The sequence below is a fragment of the Ambystoma mexicanum genome, chromosome 7p, assembly GCF_040938575.1.
Source record: "Ambystoma mexicanum isolate Mex_15411 chromosome 7p, UKY_AmexF1_1, whole genome shotgun sequence".
In the NCBI taxonomy this organism is placed as follows: Eukaryota; Metazoa; Chordata; class Amphibia; order Caudata; family Ambystomatidae; genus Ambystoma; species Ambystoma mexicanum.
Window position 1 is genome coordinate 858,961,574 of NC_090939.1, and position 24,116 is coordinate 858,985,689.

Here is a 24,116-nt window from a genome sequence, read left to right on the forward strand (position 1 = left end):
AAACAGGAACGAAATAGCAAACAGCCCCTTACCGGCGGCATTAATGGAGGCGAGCCGCAGACTATTACCCAAACTTGATGATGGCATTAATACGGCAACAAGTGACCAATGTGACCATACAGACATCGATGAAAGGGCCGGAGAAAAAGCAAACAAAGGAGACAAATGGACGTCATCACAAAATGACTCTAATGATGTCAAGATAATAATAAACACCAACGAGGATGTATTTACATCCGAGGCCATACACAAACAAAATACACCGAAGAGAACAGAGGATAGAAATGGACATCCTTCAGAGACCTTACACACAAATGGAGACGCTTTACACAGGAGAGACTCAAATGCAATCGCAAATAAATTGCCAAACGATTCGAGAATCATAAACCAAACCCTGACCACAAACTATTCAGTTGATACTAATACAACTAGTCCACAGGAAAGACTACTGGTGACGAAAGCCAAATTGAGACCGAGCCAAACTATAACACATAAACGGTCAGATGATAAAACATATGAAACTTACAAGGCCCAGCCATTAAAGAGACGTAAAACAGATTGCAGTCCTACTGAGCCCATCGTGTGTTCGCAAAAAAGAAATGGCAGTAAATTGAGCGGGAATGATAGACACTCAAACCAATTGAAATGCGACAGAAGAAGTCAAATTAATTGTATGTCAACGTCCGAACCAGACGACTCGAACATCACCGACACAGATTCCACCACAGACTCCTCGCTAATGGAAAGACAGTTCCCGAAAATACGAAGAGGCCCGGGAGATCAGCTGAAATGGAGAAAAACTCCAAATGATGATGAACAACGTAAATGGTGTACAAACCTAATAGGCCAAATTATAAATGAACTTCGACCAAACCTCACCTCTGCGCTGACAATCACAGTGGCTCCATTGATAAAGTTATATGAACAACTGAACGAAACAAGTAAGGATCAAAACACGCTTATGGCTTTGCTGAACTCCAAAACAGTAAATCTAGAAATGGAAATTGCTGACATGAAACAACAGGCAAAAAATAATGTCAAGTCATAAGAGCTAATGACAATGTTGCTTAAAGAACAAATGAAAACAAATGCGGAGGACAAAAGACTTCTAGCAGAATATTGAAAAATCAAGCGCATTCAACAACAAAGCAGAACACGATTGACAGCGAGCAGGAAACAATTGAAAATGTCAATAAAAACCTGTATCAAGAGGAAAGGCAAGACTCGCTGGACCAACAAGACCAGATGGGGATCAACAATGTTGCAGACCAGAAAATAAAACACTCTTCAAGTAAAACAATGCAAGCTAGTACAATAGTCGAAGTACTTGATCTGCACAATACAGAAAGTCGCGGTCAGAAGAAAACAGAATGTATACATAAAGCCACAGAAATGGCAACGATAAGCTTCGGAACAGAAAATGAAATTGAAAACCAACCCTCTACCTCTGCAAATGCAGATGGCTTACCACCAATAGCTATGAATGCAGCTGATTGGGATGGTTCTCCAGAATCTTCAGTAATTATAGAAGCAGTGGCGGAAGTGCCTGTTAACGCCGAGGATTCATTAAACGTGCCTCCCACGCCAGTAAAGAAAGAGAGAAGCAAAGTTCCTCCATGCGCATATTTTTCAATATTTAACAAAAAAAACAAGGACCAAAGTCCAGCGAAAGCTGGCGAGGAGAAAGTGAACTCAAAGAAACAAACAAGAAAGACAAAAAATATGCCGAAACGGAAAAATAACCAAACAAGAAGTTCGAGCAAATTCCTGAGAAACATAAAAAATCTAAATGCACTACTTCAGACAAATATATATAAAGAAGATCAGACAGCTATTAAAGAAAAAAAAACGTGGTGGATAAACCGCTGGACTCAGCACTAAATGACAATTCACAAAATGCAGTTAATCGAGATCAGAAAAAAAGCGACAAAGCAGACATGATTTATCTGCTCATTAATTTGTCAACTCATGACTCCGAGGCTAACTTCGAAGAGGAGTCCCGGAAGACTCCAAAAACCTTGATGTAGATAGAAGCAAGCAGATTGAGAAACTTCACAACGTAGTACAGGAAAAACGGATCTGTAGAATAATCACTCCGGAGAAGAGAGGTAGTGCTGAAGTTATAAGTGCTACCCTATCAGAACCTACTACAGAACCTACTACAAAGCGATTCAAAACCATTGGTGAACGTTGGACTTATGAAGCTAAAACAATGCAATTATTTGCCCCTGGCTCAGAAGATAAAACAAAAGCTACAGAGGTCGTAATAGATAAAGAGAAAGAAGTTGACCACCCACAAACTCAAGCAAATGAACAACGGGAATGGAACTATGGACTCAACCAACAAGAACTGAGAGAGGAACAAAGAAGAGAACAATCTCGCCACCAACCATTAAAAACGAATCAACCAATAAAGAGATCGAACAGAAATGCAAATTACTGCCTGATGATTGAAAGAGTGATTTGTGGGACAGACAACTTGATACTAAATAGACACAATGTCCTTCAGTTGTTTAAACACATACCACAACTGAGACCAATCGACACGGAGGATATCAAAACAGTTGAGTTCTTGAATGAAAGAAAAATGGATCAGGTGTTGCTACATATACACTCTAGAATAGTGAGAGATTTGATCTTGAACAACAAATTGGACCTAAATTCCTTGGGCTTTGATGGCTGTGAGATTCTTGAGGAAAACTTACCAAGAAGCCGAAATGAAAAGCTGCTAATTAAACCCAAGGAACAGATCAAAAGCAACACACAAATAGACACTAGGAGTGAAGAACACCAAACCGGGAATAAATTGTGTACAGAACAACGAGAGACAAATAGCTCCCAAATGAACCTAACCAGTGAGCGAAACCTCTGAGAAAAACCACCAAAAGATGATATAAAAATAACTATCATACAATCTACAAAACAAAGAGATGAGGTTGGAGAAGCCCAACATAAAGAAACCAGAGAAGGGGAACAGGATAGGTGGAGCTGGCTAGCCGCAACTTTAAATAGCGAGAGAAAAAGCTAATGCCAAACGATACAGGAGGACAAGGAGATATCCTGCGGCTCCTGGAATAGCCGAGGGTTCTTCCATCTATATAATGCGAAACTGAAAGAACTAGAAGTCCTAGACATTATTTGCTTACAAGAAACTTGGGTTCAAAAGGCACCAGTGGCCGTAAACTATGAAATTGCACTCAATCCTGCAATAAAACAAACCAAAGGAAGGCCCAAGGCAGGACTAATAACTTTGATAAAGACGGGAGGTCATCTAAAACTAATTTAATCTGCAAACCCGTCCCCGTATGTTCAGGTGTCACAAGTACTTGTGGAAGCAGTGCCAAAAAAGAAAGAGAAGATCTTGCACATAATCAACATATATTGGCAACATAAGGACCTGGATGATAGTGATTTCCTAGACCTGATCTGTGAAATCATTGATAAAATTTATGAACTGGAAAGGAATGCAAATATTATCCTTTGCGGAGATCTAAACATGGACTGCTTACCTAAAAATAATCACAAAAAAATAAAACCAATCAGAACAGCGACCAGTTTATGCCAAATTACCGAAGCTTGGTCAGAAGTGATGGATGCCCGGAACATACATCTACTGAACGGTAACATCAGAGCAGACATCCCCGCAAAACATACCTGGGAGAGAGAGGAAAGTAAATCCACATTGGACTACTTCTATATGTCAGAGAACATATTTAAGGAAGCAATTACATTAAAAGTGACAACTATGCATCAAAGCGATCACAATCTGCTGATAACATCAATAAAAGCAGACCAAGGAGGAGAGATTGACATCTGGAACCAGCCATTAATAGTTGCACCAAGTACACAGAGGGTGTGCCTAGATGTACAGAAAATTAACAACCTGACAAGTGCACTGGCTGAGATCCCAAGGCTTCAGTTTAATGAAGAGATTGAATATAGCAACCTGCTCGAAAAATACACTGAATCGCAAAGAATAAACCAAAAGTCGATTTATAAACATCAACATGTTTATAACACAGAAATAGTCCCAAAAAAAAGAGTACTACGCAAAGATATTCGAGCCTTAAAGACACTTGACGAAGAACAGAAGAGACTAAAAACTAAAACGCTTGAGAAGAAATATAGAGCATGGCTATCAATGCACAAACACAAAATCATGCAACAAGATGCTGAAGCAATGCTAGCGCTGATATCTACAAGAGCAGTGAAACGCTTCTGGTTCGTAATCAACAACTTAGAAGCACCACAAGGCGCTTTGATAATAAACACGGTGACTGAACAAAAGTGGATCGATCATTACACTGAACTGTTTTCGAAACAAAACATAAGAGGAGCGAGGCCGATGGATGATCTAACAGAGTGGTCACTTAACATCACGGAGGAGGACATTTTAATAAACATAAAAAAGATGAGCTCCTCGAGAGCGCCTGGGCCCGATGGCCTAACGAATGCTCATTTGAAGAAACATCCTGAGACTTGGGCAAGCTTTTGCTACACTCTTTTCAAAATCATCCAACGCGAAAAGAGAGTTCCAAAAACGTGGAAGACAGTAATAATTGTCCCAATATTTAAAAAAGGGGACCGCTCTGAGCCGAAAAACTATAGGCCCATCGCGTTGCTCGACGTGATTGGGAAAGTCTTTGCTAATCAAATGTTGAAACAACTAGTAGCTTGGATCAAGGAGACAGAGCAATTTGACATCTGACAAACCGGCTTCGTAAAGGGAGTAGGTTGCTCTTTGAACTTGCTGATGATCAACATTTTAAAGCCTTGAAAAATGAAACAAAGGTATATATAGCGTTCGTAGACCTCGCATATGCATTTGACAGTGTTGATCGGCAACTGTTTTGGTCAAAGATGAAGAAAATGAACTGTCCTCCACACTTACTAAGACCAATACAAGAACTGTATTCAGAGACATCGATTAAAATCAGGCTGAATGTGAAAGGCGCTCTATCATCATCAATAAGAACTGAAAGAGGTATAAAACATGGCTGTCCTTTGGGAGCAACCCTATTTAATTTACTAACTGCAGATGTCAGCAAAGACCTAAATCAAGTTAGAGCTTTTCCCCCAAAAATAAATGGACAAAACATGGGTCACATGGTCTATGCTGACGACATGGTACTATTAGATCAAACACCGATCGGACTACAAAGAAAGCTAACGGCTCTGAAAAGATGAACAGACACAAATGGCTTGGTAATAAATACTAACAAAACCGAGATACTGTTGTTGATACTAGTGTTGCAAAATCTAAGAGGAGCGCTAAGCAAAAAAAGTATAAAGTACACATGGTCACTAGGTGAAGTACTGCTTGCCCGTGTAACACAAGCACAATATCTCGGCGTCACAATAAATTCTAACTTAACTGACGAACCAATGGTAATAAACATCCGGAGAAAGTCCACGATGTTGGGAGCCCAAGCTGCTACAATAAACAAAAAATACGGAAAATTCAGTCTAAAACCGGTGACAGAATTTTACAGAGCAAAGGCCATCCCGACACTAATTTTTGGTGCCGAAACAATGTTGGGCTGCTCTTTTAACACCTGGACGTGGTGTGAAAACACATTCTGGTCAAGAGCACTACAACTGCCCAAAGGGGTGCCTGTTGCTTGTCTGCGATACGAATTAGGGCTTACATCAATCAACGCGAGAGTGCAATGGAATACTCTAGCTTTATATAGAAAGATTGTGGGAGAGGATGAACTCCCGCAATTCAAGATTCTAATCTGCCCAAATAAGTCACCAACTGATACCATCTTTATGGAGTGGAAAGCAAATTGTGAAAAAATGTTGGAGACCATTGGAACAAATGTGGAAACCTTAAAACAAAACCCCAACAAAGTAAAGAAAAAACTATGGGAATGTGATTGGTGCGAAACAATAGCATCAAGGGCATCCTATAGACGCTTGGAAGATGCTCCTCCGGAAGCAAGAATGCTCAAAAAGATACCGAAATACTTGGAACGCTTCCCTTGTCCAATAAGAAGGAAACGATCTATTATGTTCCGCCTGAATCTGTTCAAGACCAAACAAGTATTAAATCTCTGGAAAAAAAGTAAAGAGAAAGATGACTTGTGTTGATTTTGCCAACTGAAAAAAGAATCTCTAAAACATCTGGTCTTGAACTGTGCACACTTGCAAAAGGAGGGAGATACCTAAAAAAGGTAACCATAGGGAGTAAATACCAAACGAATGATGACATATGGGCGCTACTACACAAAGCTCTAAACAGGCAACTGATGTTCGCATTAACGACATACCTTGGAGAGCTAGCAAAACAATTGGAACAAAAAAACACAAATGACGAAGACTCCAAAGAGGATTCAAAGAACTATGGTAGAAAGTGAGAACAGAATAGAACTAGAGAAACCGGAAGCCTGAGAGACAAATGTTGCCTGTTAACCATCCCAATTGTAAAGAAGGAAGTTTTGCTTTGTTTTTATTATTTTAAAGGTTCATAATGAGCTAAAATAAAATAAATAAAAAAATAAAAAAAATAAAAAAACTGGTTAATATAGACAGACCTAACATTGACATACTGACAGTTAATGAAGATGTTTTATCAAGAGGCACACCATTTGTCCACTCACATTGTGATGAAATCCCCAGCCTCATATTGGGAACCTTACTCGGTGTGACCAAGAGGGTCAGATTCCTCCTTAAGCCAGAGGATAATGAACTCAGGTGGTATGGGATGGGTGCCCTGGTAACCCCTTTGTTTCTGTTATGTTTGTGGATTCTTAGAAACCCAGACCTCAGGATCACAAAATAATATAATTAGTGAAATGGGAAAGTTGGGTTTTGCGGCCATGTTTCATTGTGTCACAGTTTGCAATTTGCCATCCTCTCATCCGATCCCATCTTTAGTTTTAGACCAATCTAAAGAGGTGACAAAGCTAGAGAATTAACTGGTAGAGCCAAGCCATTGCTGAACCAGAGCGTCTTGCTTTGCTCTCACAGACAAACAAGAGCTAGCATGTCAAAAAACCCATAACTAACATCCTGTGTCCCCAGCCCACAACACAAAACCCACACTTGGCACCCTCTGCAACCAACCCCCACACCATAAGACCTTCACTTGGCTTCCTACCCCATCCAGTAACACATTGTATAAATGGTTAACAATATAATAATGTATAGAGTAACACTATAGATTATAAACCCATATGAGTGAGAATTTCCCAACAGATAGTTAACAAACAATAAGAAAGAGGAATATAACGTGATTTGCTCAGAATCACGAAATGCTCGGTGGAAGGTGGACATTTGAGCCCTTTCCTCCCAGTTTGCCAGTTTCCAATTTAGAACGCAGGGGAGACTTCATCTTTTCCTATTCCATTTCAAGATTAGAATGAACAAAACACTTTCTTCAGAGTTGCTATTCAAGGGATAAAATAGTTCACAGTTCAATAGATCTAGCTTTCAAAGCGCCAGTGTACCTACACAAGGGAAGCCTATTAATCATCTGTATCCTGAGGCAAATACATCTGAGAGCACACACAATTGTATGGACTACTAGCAGAAATACCCGTTCTCCGAAGGGGTTCTGTTGACAGACATGATTGTAATTGTAATTGTAACTAAGAGAGCAGGAGGCGAAGAGTCTAGCCTCACTAAACCTGCTTCCAAAGTGAAGGAGCTTCATGCAGAAAGTCAGAAAAAGAAGGAATGAGTAGTCCTAGTCGGTCCAAGGCAGCAGCTCGAGAAAGGAGGCAGAATAAGCAAGGTCAGGAAGGCCTGAATTAGTGTAGAGAAACTGTGATACAGAAAAGCGACACAACCCCTAATATATACTTGTTGTGTGAAGTAGGAGAATGTAAAGAAGGAGATGTACACATCACTCATGGAGCCCACCCCCTCACTTCCGTCAAACTGGAAGAGCAGCAAGAAAGCACGTCGCATGACAACTGTTATCGTCCCAATACTGCATCAAAGATATGAAAGACGTTATGCACCCAGACAACCCTATCGAATGTACCCTTGAACTGAAATGGTGAAAGGAAAGCTGCAGACACCATTGGACATGGAAGAACTAAAGTGAAGTCTGACAGGTGTAAAGTGTTGCCATAAGGAGAAGACACAAGGATGCACTGAAACAATATACACATATTTAAAGAATGAAGATGTAACTGAAGTAACAAAGTGAATATACATATAAAAGCGAAGAAATTATACATACTAAAGAGAAATAAGAAGTGATGCAGTAGATGTATATACACATAAATGCAAGGTAGATGATAAATATGGAAGCTTGCTACAATATAAAATATGACGCAGGTAAAGCAGCCATGTTGAAAAGATGGACATCAGTTTCGTGAAATAGTAAGCTGAAAACCCCAAGGAGAGAGACTGAGGCAGAAGATCTAACAGGTACAGGAATACAGATTCATGCAAGAACATAGAATATTTGTTTGGCTAAGGATCAAAGATGCCACAGTAAGAAGCAACTGCAACAAAAGGAGTCAAAGAGGATAAGTCATGTACGCAAGACATATTTCTCTTAGATTAAGTAAAGGAGTAAACATCTGCGAGTGCCAAGCAATGGACAATCAAATATGCAGAAAGCATGTGCAAGACGGAGCAACCAATTCTCCAGAGGTCGAAGAGAGTAATAGCACCCAGTATAAATTGAATCAAATAGCATTAAATGAGAGAACAGAATGGACAAATCAGAGTCTCCTACGTAGTGCAGTACCAGAAAACAAGGCCTATTCATAAGCTCCAGACAAAGATAGCAGTGTACCCTCACTCCCTTAAAAGTTCTGGAGAAGAGAACAGTCAGCAAGGTCAACTACAAAGACAAGACCATCTCTTAGGGCCTAAATGATGGGCCCCACCTGATAGGTTTTTACTGTTTGCCACGAGGATGCAGTCGTAGATGACGTACAATGAGGTATAAAGCCCTTGTATAATGGAAATGTATTTTAAGAGTGAGTAAGCTGCGACATGTTATGCTTGCCAGATTTACCTGCTTTATTGAACTGATAATAAAGAAGTACTTTGCCATATTTTTTGAGTCTGTCCGGTTATTTGGGCCGGTAATTATTGGTTATGGTAATCCCATCCAGCACTTGATACGTTCCAGGTGCTACTGCACAAGACAGAGGGCCCCCGCAAGAACTACAACTTTCAGAAAAGCTACTAGTCTACTACGAGTTGGGGAAGAAGACCAGAAGACATGTACAGAGGGTCGCCCACTGAAGGTCATCCAGCACAGTTTGCCACCCCCCAAAAACCTGCACCAAACCTCAGAGAAGGGTGCAGGCAACCTAGAAAGCCCAGACTATGGGCCTCATTACGACCCTGGCGCTAAGGGATTACTTAGCGCCTGATTACGAGGTCCCTTTGCGGGTTCCCACCTTAACGGCTGGTTTTACCAGCCGTTAAGGAATGGACCCGCAAAGGGACCTTGGTGCTAATTACGATACCGCAATTTGCGGTACCGTAATTACCGCCTTCCCCATTCCCATTATGCCCTATGGGGCAAAAATGGGAATGGGGAAGGGCCCCGGTGAAATGGGGAAGTACCGCCCCGCCAACCTTGGAACGGGGTGGTACTTCCCCATTGCACCATGGCAGACTCGTTACAATACCGGCAGCAACCATGGTGCTAATAGCGCCATGGTTTAGCGCCAGTGTTGTAATGAGGGCCTATGACTGAGTGACACACAGGTTTTGTGAACCCTTGTCAACCCACCACAAAGTGAGACTGTATCACAACAGAGGCATTTTATATGATAATCTTCTTTTGCTTTTGTTAGAATTTTGACTTTCTTGATCTTTATTTATTTCTATTTGCAAAGCGCACCGAACCCGAGGGTATCTGGGCACTGGTTACAGTACATAGATAAGATAGTTACAGTGGATAATACAGAAGTGGTAGGCAAAGTAGGATTTAGCATGTAAATACAATATTGTTTAAAGGCCTTCCCGGGTCTGGTGTGTTTTGGCCTCCCACTCACCATATGGCAATTTTTTTTATTGGCAGTGAGGAATTATTTCTGTTAATTGAGTATTGAACTGAGAGCAAATACGAAATGTCCACACTAGTTTTTCAATGCTTTTTTCAACTAGACAGGAACATTGATTTGAACTGATCATCTGTAAGCACATATGTACTTTCATACCAGGAGGCACTCATCAGGCTATTTACCAATTGTGATTTTCAACCGATGTCTCCCCCCAAGACAGTAAAGGTTTCATTATAATATGCCATGGTCGCTATATGGTTATATGTTCATGTTTAATCTGTTTTATCTTTCTGAAATACACTATTATTAGCCATATCCTTTGCATCATATGCTGATCTCACGCGCTCTCTCTCTTTCTCTCGCTCTCTCAGTGTCACTTACTTTTTATATCTGTGGGCGAGATTTGCGTTGTCAGGTGTCAGGTGCTTGTTTACTGTGTGGTGTTGTACTTTTATGGTTAAAATTAGAATCAGAGCAGCAGTGTTAGAGACATCCCCTGAGGTGGGGACCAGCCAGGCACTTGGAGACAAACATTGTCTTCACACTGAGAAGATAATGTGCATGGGGGAGCCGAATGGGACATGGATGGACTCAGCAATAGTTTCTGGGGTTCTGACAGGCCATGTAAGGAACCAGAGGACCAGGCTGCAGGTTGTTTGCTATTTTCCTTTTTATGTTAGTTATTAGTAAGCTGCAAAATATGTGCGGGTTCAGCAGCACTATCAACAATCAGTGGCCAACATGCAAAATGAACCATTATCTTGGTACTCACAGAAGAAACAGATCTTTGGTTTCACTATGCTCATGATCCTATTCTAGAAGGAAGGGCATCTTGAGAGATAGAATGGTGTGTATTCTCAGTAATTATTACTCAAAGTATATATTGTTAAAATAATAACAATGTCACACTTGTCTTTCTGAGCAAGGCACATTATCAAAATCTAGAATAACCATATGAAATAATTTCTGATAGGATGTTATAATTCCATGGTGGACACTATTGGTGCACTCATATTGTACTTTTCTGAAATATCTCTACGGGAAAGGGGAAGAGGACAACTGGCATCAATGAGGATTACTGACTGCTTTGCATAACATCAATTAATTTTTTTTGTGTATATGAGAATAACCACAGATATGTCTGTGATAAAAGGGTTATTTGTGTGAAGCACTTAGTAAATAATACTCATTGTCGTTTCATTTTTCACAACACGTACACTAACATTAGAGTATTTGTAACCATGGACCATATAGTCTCATTTGGACAGCCTCTTGAATTGGATGCGAGAATACAATGAATGTGACATCTATAAGATACTACAACTATTATTAGTAGAGTTTTTAATACAATATTTGACCTGAAATTGGACGATCCAATGAGTTGCGATGACAGGCCCTTATTTACTTCTGCAAAACCGACCCTCCAAATGTTGGAATTCCTTGATCTGCAGACAAGCCACAACAGAAGCCCTGGTGGCACGTACCAATGGCTTTGACCTATACCAGACACTGACCTGGGAGGGGGAGATGTGGCACCATCAGATTGCAACATATACACAGCTATCCTCCACGCAGTCCAGATTGGGAGAGGGGGTAGAGGGTACGACAAATGTAGGAGCAAGCATAATGCGAGCCATGATGGCGGAGGCCCAACAAGCCCATACAGCCATTTGGTACCTAGTTAGCTGAAACAAGAAGGTAGGTTGTTACTAAGTTGACCAAATTATGCCACCCACAACAATGAATGGCCCAGAGGCAGGTATGCCTCAAGATACTGAAGGATGGCAAGATCATCGAGACTGACAATCAGACTGCATCACCCATCGGGCAAGATGTAGCTGCCCAGTCCATCACATTGTGGAGCAGTGCAATCCCTACATCTGGTGCCAAAGGAGGCTGGCGGACCATCACAGCCTCACGTGGGGGGGGCAAGCCGACACGGTAGGGGGACAGATTACTCCAGCAGATTCCGAGGCTTGCCGGCTAGTGGCAGTGGTGATGTGGCCTTGTGTACATGGATATGGTTTTTGGGGGGTTTCAAGCTTAGTTCGGGTTTGGGTGCACTTTTGGGTTAGCCTTGTTGTATATGTGTGATGGAAACACTTCACAATACATGTTTTGCACAAACACTGTGTTATGTATTTTCTTCCATTAATGCATGGACTGTCAATGGAACTGGGGATGGCCTGTTCATAGTCTGGGTAACATATGACCCTAACATAGCTGGCCAGAAAATGGGCACTGTACAGCAATGGAATACAGTAATGAGGTACTTCAGTATAGAGACACATTTGTGGTTAGGCAATTACGGTTACACCTGGGTGCTACTGGGATAGTGGTGTTCTTTAATGCCGGGAACGTGCAAGGCCATGAATATTTTGTTCAAAAGACTCACAGATGGAGAATGGTGACATGTGTGGGACCAGCCGATAACACATCAATGGCATGCCAGACACAATCACGGTCCAATAGCCTTTTCCTGTTTTTATCATGCATGCACAGAGTATGCAGTCACAGGGCATTTGTTCCTGGCATGCATACTCATGCCAAATACCTTACAACCAATGCCCACTGCCAAATCCCTCACTGTCACATTAACTGTAGCATGAAGGATGGGTGGCTGTGGGTGAAGATCATGGCAAACATCAATTTCCAGGAAACAACTGAGGGCAATGTGTTGTAGCACACTAAGGGCAACAATGATGTTGCACACAGTCAGAGGGTTGCACTGAAGCACTCACCCCTATTCATATGAAATTGCAATTCAGGGTCCCAAAGGTACACTCAGTTGGATTGGGGGCGGATATGTGTACTGCATTGTAATGCCTCTGCCCACTATTTTTCAGAAAGGGGAGGAGGTTCCCACTCAGGGAGTAACCATGGTCACCTGTCAACGAGTGAGACTTCAAGAGTTTTGCCATGTGTACAGGGGGATATGTACCAATCTGCCATGTATATCCAGACGGTCCTCCCTCAAACAGGTGTGCAATTGCTGAGTGACGATAAATATAGCTGCTGTATGTTGATCTCAAGAAGGTGCCATTCATTTTTCATGGTGTTTATGCTGGCATCATCACACACCATCATCTCGAGAGGATAGCTCAGGGGCAGCATGCTCGTGTTGGAAGCAAGACGACGGGGAGCAACACAGGTCCGATCCCCGGGTCCGCGCTTAGAAACCTCTGGGTATTAAGCGCGTTATAAATAACATATCCTATCAAACCATCTAGACTGTAACAGAAGGCCTATTCTTAAACTTGTTTTCCATTGAACCAGGGATCTGTCAAGAGGATGCAATGAATAGCCCCGCAGACCCCAGGGAACTCATTGATGCCATAGCCCAGTCAATTCCTGCTCTACAACTGGCACCATGAAGCATGGAAATGAACCATCCAACAGATGACAAGATCAACCTGAGGACCTGGTCTAGAGCCTGGGACTGCGAGGACTGCAATATGTCCACTGTGACACCACTGGTCTTCTGGCAGGGGCCAGTTGCAAAGAAATGCAAAGCTGCTACTAGCGTCACTGGTGGTCGTATGGAATGTGTTGCATGGCAGGTGCAGTAAGGGCTCCTCCCACTGTGTTAGAATATCCTGTATTACCCAAGCGGGAGAAAGTAGCACCTCAAAAGGACCACTGGACCACATCAACTGAAGATCTAAGATGGACAGTCGGCTCCTGTATATTGTTTCCCTTTTCTTGAGCCGATGCAGCAGCATGATGCTGTGGAAACTGATTTCTCATGAGCTCCCATTATGAATATATGAAATGTGTTATCTTGTATTACGACGATAGTCGTAGCCATGTTTGAATGCAGCGTCACAAACTGCAGGGCCGTAACGCTCTATGGTTGATTTGCACTCAGAGATGGTTAAACGCCCATAGGCCTGTGCAACTAGAAAGCAGCAGGCCTCCAGAACAAGGCTCTGCTTTAGAAAACTTGACAAAGGTATAGCATGTGATATTAACAGTATGCAGGTGTGTCCAGTATGAACCATGTGACTTGTGAAGAAGTGATGTAGGGATGCAAGATGATGGAAAATGAGTTATGTGACCGGGTTAGATAGAGAGGTACAAGGGACAGATGGGACGCTCCTGAGTTAGCAACATCCTCAAGGACGAGATACTGTGAGAATCATACTTAAGCAATAGAACCCGAGCGGCGGGGGCATTACCGACTCAGGTAATGCCCCGGGGCCCATAGGTAAGGACCCGAGCGATGCGAGGGCCTTACCGAAGGCCCCGGGGCATTACCAGAGTGGGTAATGCCCCCGCCGCGAGGGTTCTATTGCTATTAGTATCCCGGCTCGCAAAATTTGTGTGACCGGGGTACTAAAAGTAATTTTTTTCTGTCCCGAAACGCTGCAGCGTTAAAACGAGGCGGCGTTTTGGGACAGAAAAAAAACGACCAAGAAAATGGCCACCGCCATGGAAAGGGAAAACGGAGTCCGTTTTCCCTTTCCATGGCGGTCATCGGAAGCGGACGCGCTGGGAACACTTGTGTTCCCAGCGCGTCCGTTCCCGAAAAAGGATAAAAAAAAGGTAAGTGGGTTTGGGAGGGCGGGAGTGGGACGGGGGAGGAAAAAAAAAAAAGTACCTGCGTCCCCGGCGGGGGGCGTGGGAAGCCCCCAGCCGTGTGGAGGCGCAGAGCGGGGATGGCCCCGCTCCGAGTCTCCACACGGCTGGAGGCTTCCCTCGTCCCCCGCCGGGGACGCAGGATCAAGAAGGTAAGTTGGGGGGGAGGGAGGGGAGGGAAAAAAAATAATAAAAGACTTACCCGAGTCCCCGGCGGGGGTGAAGGCAGCCTCTCAGCCGCGGGGAGGCTCGGAGTGGGGATGGCCCCGCTTCGAGCCTCCTCATTGGCTGAGGGGCTCCCACGCCCCCCGCCGGGGACAAAGGCCGTGGAATCCCGACGGAGGGATTCCTGGCCGGGTAGGGACCTGGCGAGAGCCAATCAGAATGCTTGTTGCATTCTGATTGTCTCTCGCCGGGTTGCTAATAGAATGTAATTCAATGTGTAACAACCCAAGTGGTTCTTTTTATTTATCTTCAGTTAGAAAACTTATAAAAAATATGTTGGATTTTGGCTAGCGGAGTTGTTTTATTAGATGGGGTTACTGTGCCCGATTTTCATGAAATAAATATGACTGTGTTACCTGTTGCTATCCATATTCGAGTACTGAGAAGCTTTCTTCGACAATGCCAAGTGAGTGGGCCATTTTGGAGAAATGCACTGTATCGTGCTGTTTATTTTTTTTTCTGGTGTTCTATGTTCTTATTGGGGTGGGATGTGTCACTTGCTGCAGGTTGTGATTGGAGGAATTGGTGATAGACATCTTTTGGAGCAAATCAATTGCTGAATTTTTGTGAAAAGGGTTTTTGCACAATTGCGCACACGTTTCATTGCTGCTCCCCATCTGCATGTATAATTTGGTTGATGTCCGTGCTTTCAGCTCACTTTGCTAATTTTGTGCCCTAGTGTTGCATAATTTCCATGAGCTTGAGCATCTTGCAAATTTGTATTTTGAGAATGATTCACATCTTTTTCTTGCAAAAGTCTGCGATGTGCTAGTGCAAATTTTGGCACATCTTTAATTTGTGTTAATGTTAATGTTAAAGGTTACTTGTGCCGCGCACTATCACTGCCAGAGTGGTCCCCTGGTGCTCTGGCAGATCTGAAAAAAGACGGTGTGAAACAGGGAGGCTGTGGGAGCGGCAATTAGGGTGCAGTGGGAATAGGAAAGTGAGAATTGATATTCTGTTGGCAGCTTCCGTTCGGTTTGCACCGTTCGCTGATCTTAAGTGAGATCTTCGGGTCTGAACGATTCCCATGTGCGGTTGTGCATGGTTATGTGTTGCTTGTATGTTGTTGCAGTGTGGTGAAGTATGTCTGGTTTGCTGCGCAGAGATGATGTCGTCTGAGTTTCTGTAGGAGAAGAGTTTGCAGAAAAATTAGGTTTTAGTATTGGGTTAGCACGGATTTTTTTCTTACCTCTTTGCTTTGGTTTCTGTGGTTGGCATCTATGACCAACCTGTGTGCTTTGATATTGTTTGGCTTGCAAGCCAGCAGGTATGCTGCAGTGTGGTAATTATCTTCTGTAGAAGTCTAGCAGTATGTGGACATGCGTCGTGGAAGTGTATCCCGATACCGGCACTAGGGTTAGAGATGATTAGGTTAGGAAGGTTATAGGTCTGTCCCTTAACTTCTAGTGGGGGTTAACTGCCTAGTGAGGTATTCCTCTGTAAACTTGGTGGTCTGTGTGCATGAGAGGTCCAAAATGTCCTCCATACGCCCACCATTTTGGGATGGTTAGGCAATGGATTGTAGATCCCTCCCTGGGCTTCCTGTTTTCTGCCAGAATGTATTATTCCTACTCGTTGCTTTCTGATTCTGGGGTGAAGAGCCATGTTTAAGAGCCAGGTGTGAGAAATATGTTCCTCTGAATTTTCTTTTTTTTGTATATGGTTTTGGTTCTAGGAGAATGTCGTAGCTTGATCTGAGTGGTCTTGCTGGATTGTAGATGATTATTTTCTTCTTTAGGAACTCTGCTCCTCAGCCGTGGATTGCTCTGTGCGTTATGCACATTGTATTGTACCTTATTCGCTGTTGTGCAAGAAAAAGTAATGGGAATTGGGCTGACAACGTTGTTTAAAGGCAATGAGAAATTAATACAATCATTTTGAACAACATGAAACGCATTTACAGTTTACTTTCATGGGATATGCACAGTGCTTAGTTTGTAAGAAAATGAGTACCAGCGCCCAAATATTTTCCAGCAAGTTTGGGACACGGCGGGCAGGCAGTTCACCACCATTGCTGGCACCACCCACAGCTGCTCCCCACAGTGTCAACATATTTAAGGTTAAACTACAGCTCGCACCTGTTCATTGGGGTTGATGAATGCTCTGACTATCATCACTTCATAATCAATATGAATCTTAGACAATAAGTGCCAGGGCTCAGTCATAAGTGCCAGGGCTGAGTCCTGGCAAACACCCCCACAAATTAAGCACTGTATCTCATCTGAAGACTAACATGAAACTTAAGACTCTCAGAAGTTAACTATTTGCCCTAGCAAAGCAGATCAAAATCCTCAAGGTGGGATTCAGTAGAATAGCTCATGGACAATGGCCCTCATTACAACTGAGGTGCTAAGTGCACCAACTTTACCACCATGGTGTAAACTACGTTTACACCATGGTGGATGGCGGATTTACCGCCCCATTACAAGGTGAGTGGGGCGGTAAATCCCCATTTCCCATTTTCCCTTCCCCATTCTCATTTTTGCCCCATATGGCATAATGGGAGTGGGGAAGGCGCTAATTACGGCACCGTAAATTACGGTGCCGTAATTAGCACCAAGGTGCCTTAGCACCATGGAACTTAACGCCTGCAAAAAGCAGGCGTTAAGGTGGGAATCAGGCGTTAAGGGTTAACGGTGGCGTTAACCCTTAACGCCTGAGTTGTAATGAGGGCCAATGTGTTTGTCTTGGAAGCAAGACAGCGCAGCGCAACACAGGTTTGAATCCCGATCCTGCGCTTGGAAAACAATCTCTGGTATTTAGCACGTTATAAAAGAACAATTATAGATCCCATGATATGGGTGCAAGTGCAGGCCTAAGGGAAAACTTTACAAATGTTGTGAAGCGGCTACTTGCTAAGTGAAATTCCTGAACATGAAAGTAAGACAGAGAAAGAAATTGAGGAATACTTAAGGACATTGAATTGGTCTCGAACGATCCAGAAATTACAGTGATACATTCAGTTGATGTAATATTTGAGGAGGTTATAGACGCAAATGGGCAGGTGCTACATGTAAAGCACCAGGTCCTGATGCGCTGGCTGGTGAATTCCCTTAGGATTTTAGCGACTTGCTGTGCCTTAGATCATTAATGTATTCAGAAGCAATTAATAACTGATTTCTCCCAAAATCAATGAGGGAGGATGTGACTTCCTGCTCTACCTGCTGCTTATCCCTGTCTCTTAAATACAGGTCCCGGTGATATCACTAGTATTAGTGATGTCAACCTTAGAGTGTTATGCCTCAAATGTCCCAACATCCACAGTGGTTGTTTTGTTGGCTCAGTGACTGGTGCTGGTAGGCCCTCTGTACTTTGTGCCTCCTTCATCCAGAGGCTTTAAGCTGGGAAACCACTATTAAAATGTGCCTGATACCAATCTGTGTCACTAATAAATATGGAGAGAATGCTATTAACCAAAACAATTATGTTAGGGATAGTTGTACTGGAGAAAGCAGGCTTTATATCTAGGATGTCAATGAAGTACAACTTTAGAAAAAGGCACATTAGAGGCAGAAAAGGCACTCGACTCGATCAAATGCATTTTCTATATTGTGCTTCAAAGGGGCAGTTCACTCGAAAATGTTATTGCTTAAAGAAATGGGCCATAATCAAAAATGTACATAAGAAATATTTTTACAAAACGTTTCTATGTAAAATTGTTGGGAGATGAGCCTCAAAGTCTGTTTTTTTTTAACACTAGGAGGCTGCCATTTTGTGAAATGAAGCAGCCTCCTCTGTTCATGTTAAGCTTTGCTCTTGCTGCAATAATCAACCAAAAGCCCCCTACTGGGAGCTTTTGCCTATTACTGCCAGAGAGCAGAGAATACTGTTAGGCTCCTGCTCTGTGTTGCTGGTGAGTGCTGCCACCTCCCCTTCTTTTTTTTGTTGGTTCTTCCATCTTCTCCTGAAAGTCCTGGCAATTATAAGCACCAAGCTGCACGCCGTGATTGGCATGCAGCATTGTATTTATAATTGCCTTGCCTTTTGTTTTAAGTCTCCCAGGCTCCCCTGGCCCAGGGGAGCTCAGGAGACTTAAAGCGAAAGTACCAGCAATTATGAATACTATGCTGCTCGACGGTGGGTTGCATAGTATTCACATTCCAATAATTTCTGTGCCTTTCATTTTACGTTTTCTGTGCTCCCCTGTATCTGGGGAGCAGAGGAAACATAAAAAGAAAGTCAAGGGAATTATGTATACTGTGGCAGGCTCCTCGGTTCATGTTAAACTCTGCTCTCTGCAGCAGTAAGCAAAAGTTCCCAGTAGGGGGCTTTTGCCTAATTATTGCCGCGCAAGCAGAGCTTAGCATGATCAGAGGAGGCTTCTTCATTTCACACAATGGGTGCCCCAATATTAAAATGTTGACCCTCATTTCCAACAATTTTACATAGGAACTTTAAAAAACATATATTTTTATATATATTTCTGATTATGGCCCATATTTTTAAAAAATACAATTTTTGAGTGAACTACCCCTTTAAGAAACGAAATTGCAGACCCAAAAACAATAGATTGCATATTGATGGGACATCAATCCCTGGGATGGGAAGACTAACAGATTAGAGGTTCTGGGGGGTCGGGAGGTCAGGGAGGAGATCTAGCTGGCTGAATAGAAGATGATTCCCTTCGGTATGCTTATTTCTACTAATAGAAAGACAAGATCTATGAGTTATGACTACAAAGGGCAACATAAATAGCTTCAAAGCCTAAATATTGAGAAAAGGCTCGTCAAAACGAATAATTAACTGCACTTTTATCCCATTTGGGCAATTTAAAGCTGTGGGCAATTGTGGCTTCCAGGAGGAGCTTCTATATTGCAGACTCAGACCCAAGAATATGGACTTCTTACGCACTTAACAGAATACTCCAAAATGAAAAAGAATATTACAGTAGCTCGTCAACTGTTGCAGGACACCCAGGTCAGGATCCACTCTTTATTATATAGTCACAAATGGCCGCTGCCTAGCAATGGCTACCATGAAGATGATATGGTAGGCGGACCTGGGAGTGGACATCTCAGATAACCAATGAAAAGCTGTCTGTAGTTTGATGAAATGCATTTCTATGAATATAAATCACAAGTTGATTCACTTGAAATCCACACACAGGTTCTACCACACTCCAATTAGCCTTAAAAGGACAGACCAGACCAAATCAAATGACGTGCCCAGTTGTCAACAAAGGATGCAGACTTCTTCCCTGGCCTTGCTCTGGATCCAAGCCTCCTGAATGGAGGTACCAGCACAAAAAAGACATCAGGAATGGAGGGTCACAGGCTCCATTGCCATGCCTGTTTGTGGTGCTACCAGACGTACCCAAATCAAATAGCAAGTTTAATGGGCTTTCAATATTGTTGCTAAGTATTGCATCACAACGAAATGGTGGGCTGCAATGACACCCAATCACTGGCGGAAGGACCCTTCAAGTTCCAATGATTTTGAAGAGACATTCAGATTCAGAATGATAGTGGGGTCAAGCCCAGGGACATTTGGAATGACTGTCAGCTCTTCTTGCTTTCAAGAACAAACATGCCACCAATCAGAAAGGAGAACTGATGAATGATATAATGAAACTAGTGGATGATCTATGTGACTATCATATATTTGTTATATACATACCAGGTACAGGAAATATCAAATATATTGTGTGAACAGGGATTGCCTTTGCAACCATACACATGCTCTGTAAATTAATAAATGTTGGTTTGAAACTTGTCATATGTGAATACAAAATGCAATAAATGAAGTTTTAAAAAAGGACATGAAATCACCCAACATTGCAGAAAGTTCATTTTCAAACAGGGGATTCTTTTTAAGTGACAGATCTAGACATCTCCTTATTTTTGTAATAGACGTCAACTGCGCCTTGATGCCCAAGGGCTTAGCGCGCTATACAAATGGAAATAATATAAATAAAGGCCATACAATGGCAGAAAAAGCACACAACAGGCTATGGGAAAAAACTTCATTTCTTTAATACTAATGGGAAGGTATGGGTGCAGTTCTATGTGGAGACCCACTACATTATTTATTCACCTAACACCCAAACAAATATTTACAGCAACATTTGTTAAAATAAATTAGATTAAATCGAATTCGACGAAATCTGCCACTGCAATATCTCCCTATCCCATAGGGACACCATAGCAGTAAGGTAAGACCTTTTTTATCACTCTATTGTGAAAGACAGGCATCAATGTATTTTTAAGTGTTTTCTGTTTCCTGATGGTTTGGGCTTGGCTCTCTCTACTAGGTTTTGGGCAAGCACTCTAAGGCCTAGATCAAGAACCTGGTACTTTGAATGGCCAAGATTAGCTGTGGCTTATAACAAGGTACAACATTTCAAATGTTACTCTACTCGACAGGCTAGTACAGCAAATACAGCACAGAATATTGTGCAAGCTTCTTCTGTATGCCTAAATATTGTGCCCAGTGAATGTGAATTGTTTTAAGGTATGTATAGTTCTACTCATCTAAATCACCCGGCTCACTCAATAACCCAGGGACCCGGGTCTTCCTTCGAGCAGGACTTCACTTGTGATCTTGGGCAAATGAGTAAGCCAAGAGGACTGACATCTTAGAGGATGATGGAGCGCCACTTGGCCCCATATCACAGATGTGGCCTGCACGAAAAAAACTCACAGGCTGCATTTAGAAACGTTGACCAACTCATTTTGCGATCAATCAAGTGAAATCTTGAGGTCTGCTTATAATGCCCTTATAGTGTACAGTTAGCGGTGGTACATTATTCTGTACTGGTGTACAGGCCTCTGTATACAGGCCAAAGTGCAGGTTTTCATTGACACAGTAAGACCACTATATATCTTAAACCAACATTTCCCTCTACCAGTGACAACAGGCGATGTGTGCAAATTGGCATTGTCTCTATGTATCCTACGGCAACAGCTCCCTCTAGCGGTGACAACCGGTGAAGCCACTGCATCGGACAAACATACATCTGGCCTTTTATTATACTGTTAGATCCGATTAGATATTTTGGGTGCTTAAGATGAGATACACTATGGCAACTGCTGTCAATTACAGCTCTCTCAGATATGCCAAGAGATCAGTGAGTTAAGGGTTGTGAATTGTGTGCCACCTGTAGTTTGCAAGTTTGAATCCCAACACAGTGAAAGCAGCACTTCATCGAAGGTTAAACGGAGTAGCAAAAAAAATTGAATAATAATAGTAACGCCTATTCTTTTACAAATTTGCAAAATTTACAGTGGCATTCACTGTATCTAAAAGCATATTATTGTTAATATAATAATAAAATGGGAGAGTCACTATTACTTTGCTTTTGGCATTAAGCTACACTAAAAATTCAATGTACAGAAGAACTTGGTCCTAAAGGCCGGTTGCCAATTTGTAAAACAAATACTCACGACATTCCGCCCTCACCTTTGTATATTCCATTCCATCCGCCCAGCTGGGCGTTTCCATCTTGCGCTTCCAGGAATCCCCCATGGTCAGAGGTAAAATAGGTCAGTGTGTTGTTCCGCAGTCCTTGCTTGTCAATTGCATCAAGAATGCTGCCTGAAATGGCAATGTTGGGGAGAAATTGACCAATTACGTAACACCATCAATGCTGTCATTAGGCCCTTTAATAAGTTCCAGGCTATTATGCAAGACTATGCAAAAAGGACGCGCCGGCCTTGGCACTTAAGGGGTTAAGAATTCGCAAGGCCGAGCAAGTGTACAGTGAAATAAAGCTACAGTACATTCCAGAAGCAGAAAACGAATACGTGCCAATTTATTTTAGCAGCTCGGAGTGTGAATGAGACTTCCCAATATTCAAATCAACCTGGATTTTTATAGGTAAAAACGAATATACAGAAGAACGTGATATATCTTCGGGTGATGCTTGGATTCTTTACAGGGGTGGACTAGGAACCAAAGGAGGCACTGGAAATAATTTTCAAAGCGGCCCCATATTACACGTTTTCAGCAAGCCCAACCCGTTTCTGATGAGAACATGTGGAAATAAACACAAAAGAGGGCTAGGGTGCAGAGGCCTACCGGAAAATCTCCAGAGTTCCCTATTGCCTCTTTACCGCCAGAAGTTATTACGGTTACTGTCTCTGGTAATCTGAGGTGTCCCGTTATATTGCAGGAATAGAGTCCTAACGCTGTAATAGATGCCGATTCACTTAAACAATACAGCAGTATTTCGGCGAAACCGCCAAAAAGGTGATAGTCACATTACTGAGCATGAAGGAGGCCGAATAACCGTCTCTGGGACCAGTTCTTTACTCAGGAGTCTAGAATCAAGTTTTAGCTCGATGTGCTTCATGAGGGGAGGAACATTAGGTTTTTCCTGCCCACAAGGATGGTCCAGCACAGAAATGCTAGAACATTCTTCTCCCAACAAGAGCAACGGCAGCAAAGCCAGAGAGGTGTTGCTGCCTTGTTGTCGGTAATCAGTGAGGTGTGGCTGTGGTGCATGCACTAGTAAAAAATAAAATGTGTGGACCATTTCTATCCTCATTTTCAGGATGGAAATGGATTATGTCCAGCTTTGGACTGTATCCATTTTTAAAATGCAGAGAAGGGTCTTTATGGAGCCTTCTCTATATTAGATTGCAAAGTGGGAGAAGGTGTGCATTGCAAACACTAAATGTGTCACCCCCTAAGTGGGTTCTCTACAGAAATGTGTCTCCTACAGTGATGGGAAGTGCTTGCACTTGCCATTATTGTAGAGCAAAACATTGCAAAAGCTTCAGGGGCCCTTCCACAATGTGGATCTAGACCTCTTGTGAGGAGGCAAACAGTGGTGGTGTTTCGTGTTTTCAGGTGACATTCCCCCTTGTTATCAGGCGATAAGTATGTTCCAGCCTGTAATGTGGAGGGCAGTAAAATAGGCGCTATCCATATAACTCTCTTCTATCTCTCTCTCTACTTGTGGTGTTCCCCAAGGGTCTAACCTCTCTCCCTGGCTCTTCAACCACTACCTGGCACCTCATGTCTTCCGCATCATTACTTTCTGCTCCAATTTTCAATGTTATGCAGATGACACTCAGCTCTCTTTCAGGCTCCCCTCGGCCACCTCTGCTTCTTCTCTCATACCAGCCTGTCTGGCCGCAACTCAGGAATGGTGTGCCACCAATAATCTCCGCCTTAATGCCAGTAAGACTTGATATTCTCCTCATTGGGACACCAGCTCCCTCGTTTCCTCTCTCTCTCTCTCTGGCCGCCCACTCTGGGCCCTCTTCCAGCTGAGGCTAATAACCTTGGTGTCTTCTTTGACTCCACCCTCTCCTCCTCTCCTCACATATGTGACGTCTCTAAGAAGTCAAACTATCAGCTGCACCTCCTCAAAGGTATTCTTTC

General features: G+C 42.7%; 1 protein-coding gene across 3 annotated transcripts in view; it reads right to left on the reverse strand.

The window, feature by feature from the left end:
* LOC138526375 (arylsulfatase D-like) overlaps window positions 1–24,116 on the reverse strand; it is a 344,213-nt gene that overhangs the window by 50,619 nt on the left and 269,478 nt on the right. For all 3 annotated transcript variants that reach the window (XM_069637044.1, XM_069637046.1, XM_069637047.1), the window contains one exon: window positions 22,188–22,322. In XM_069637044.1, the coding sequence (XP_069493145.1) occupies window positions 22,188–22,322 (135 nt within the window). The remainder of the gene's footprint in view (window positions 1–22,187; window positions 22,323–24,116) is intronic.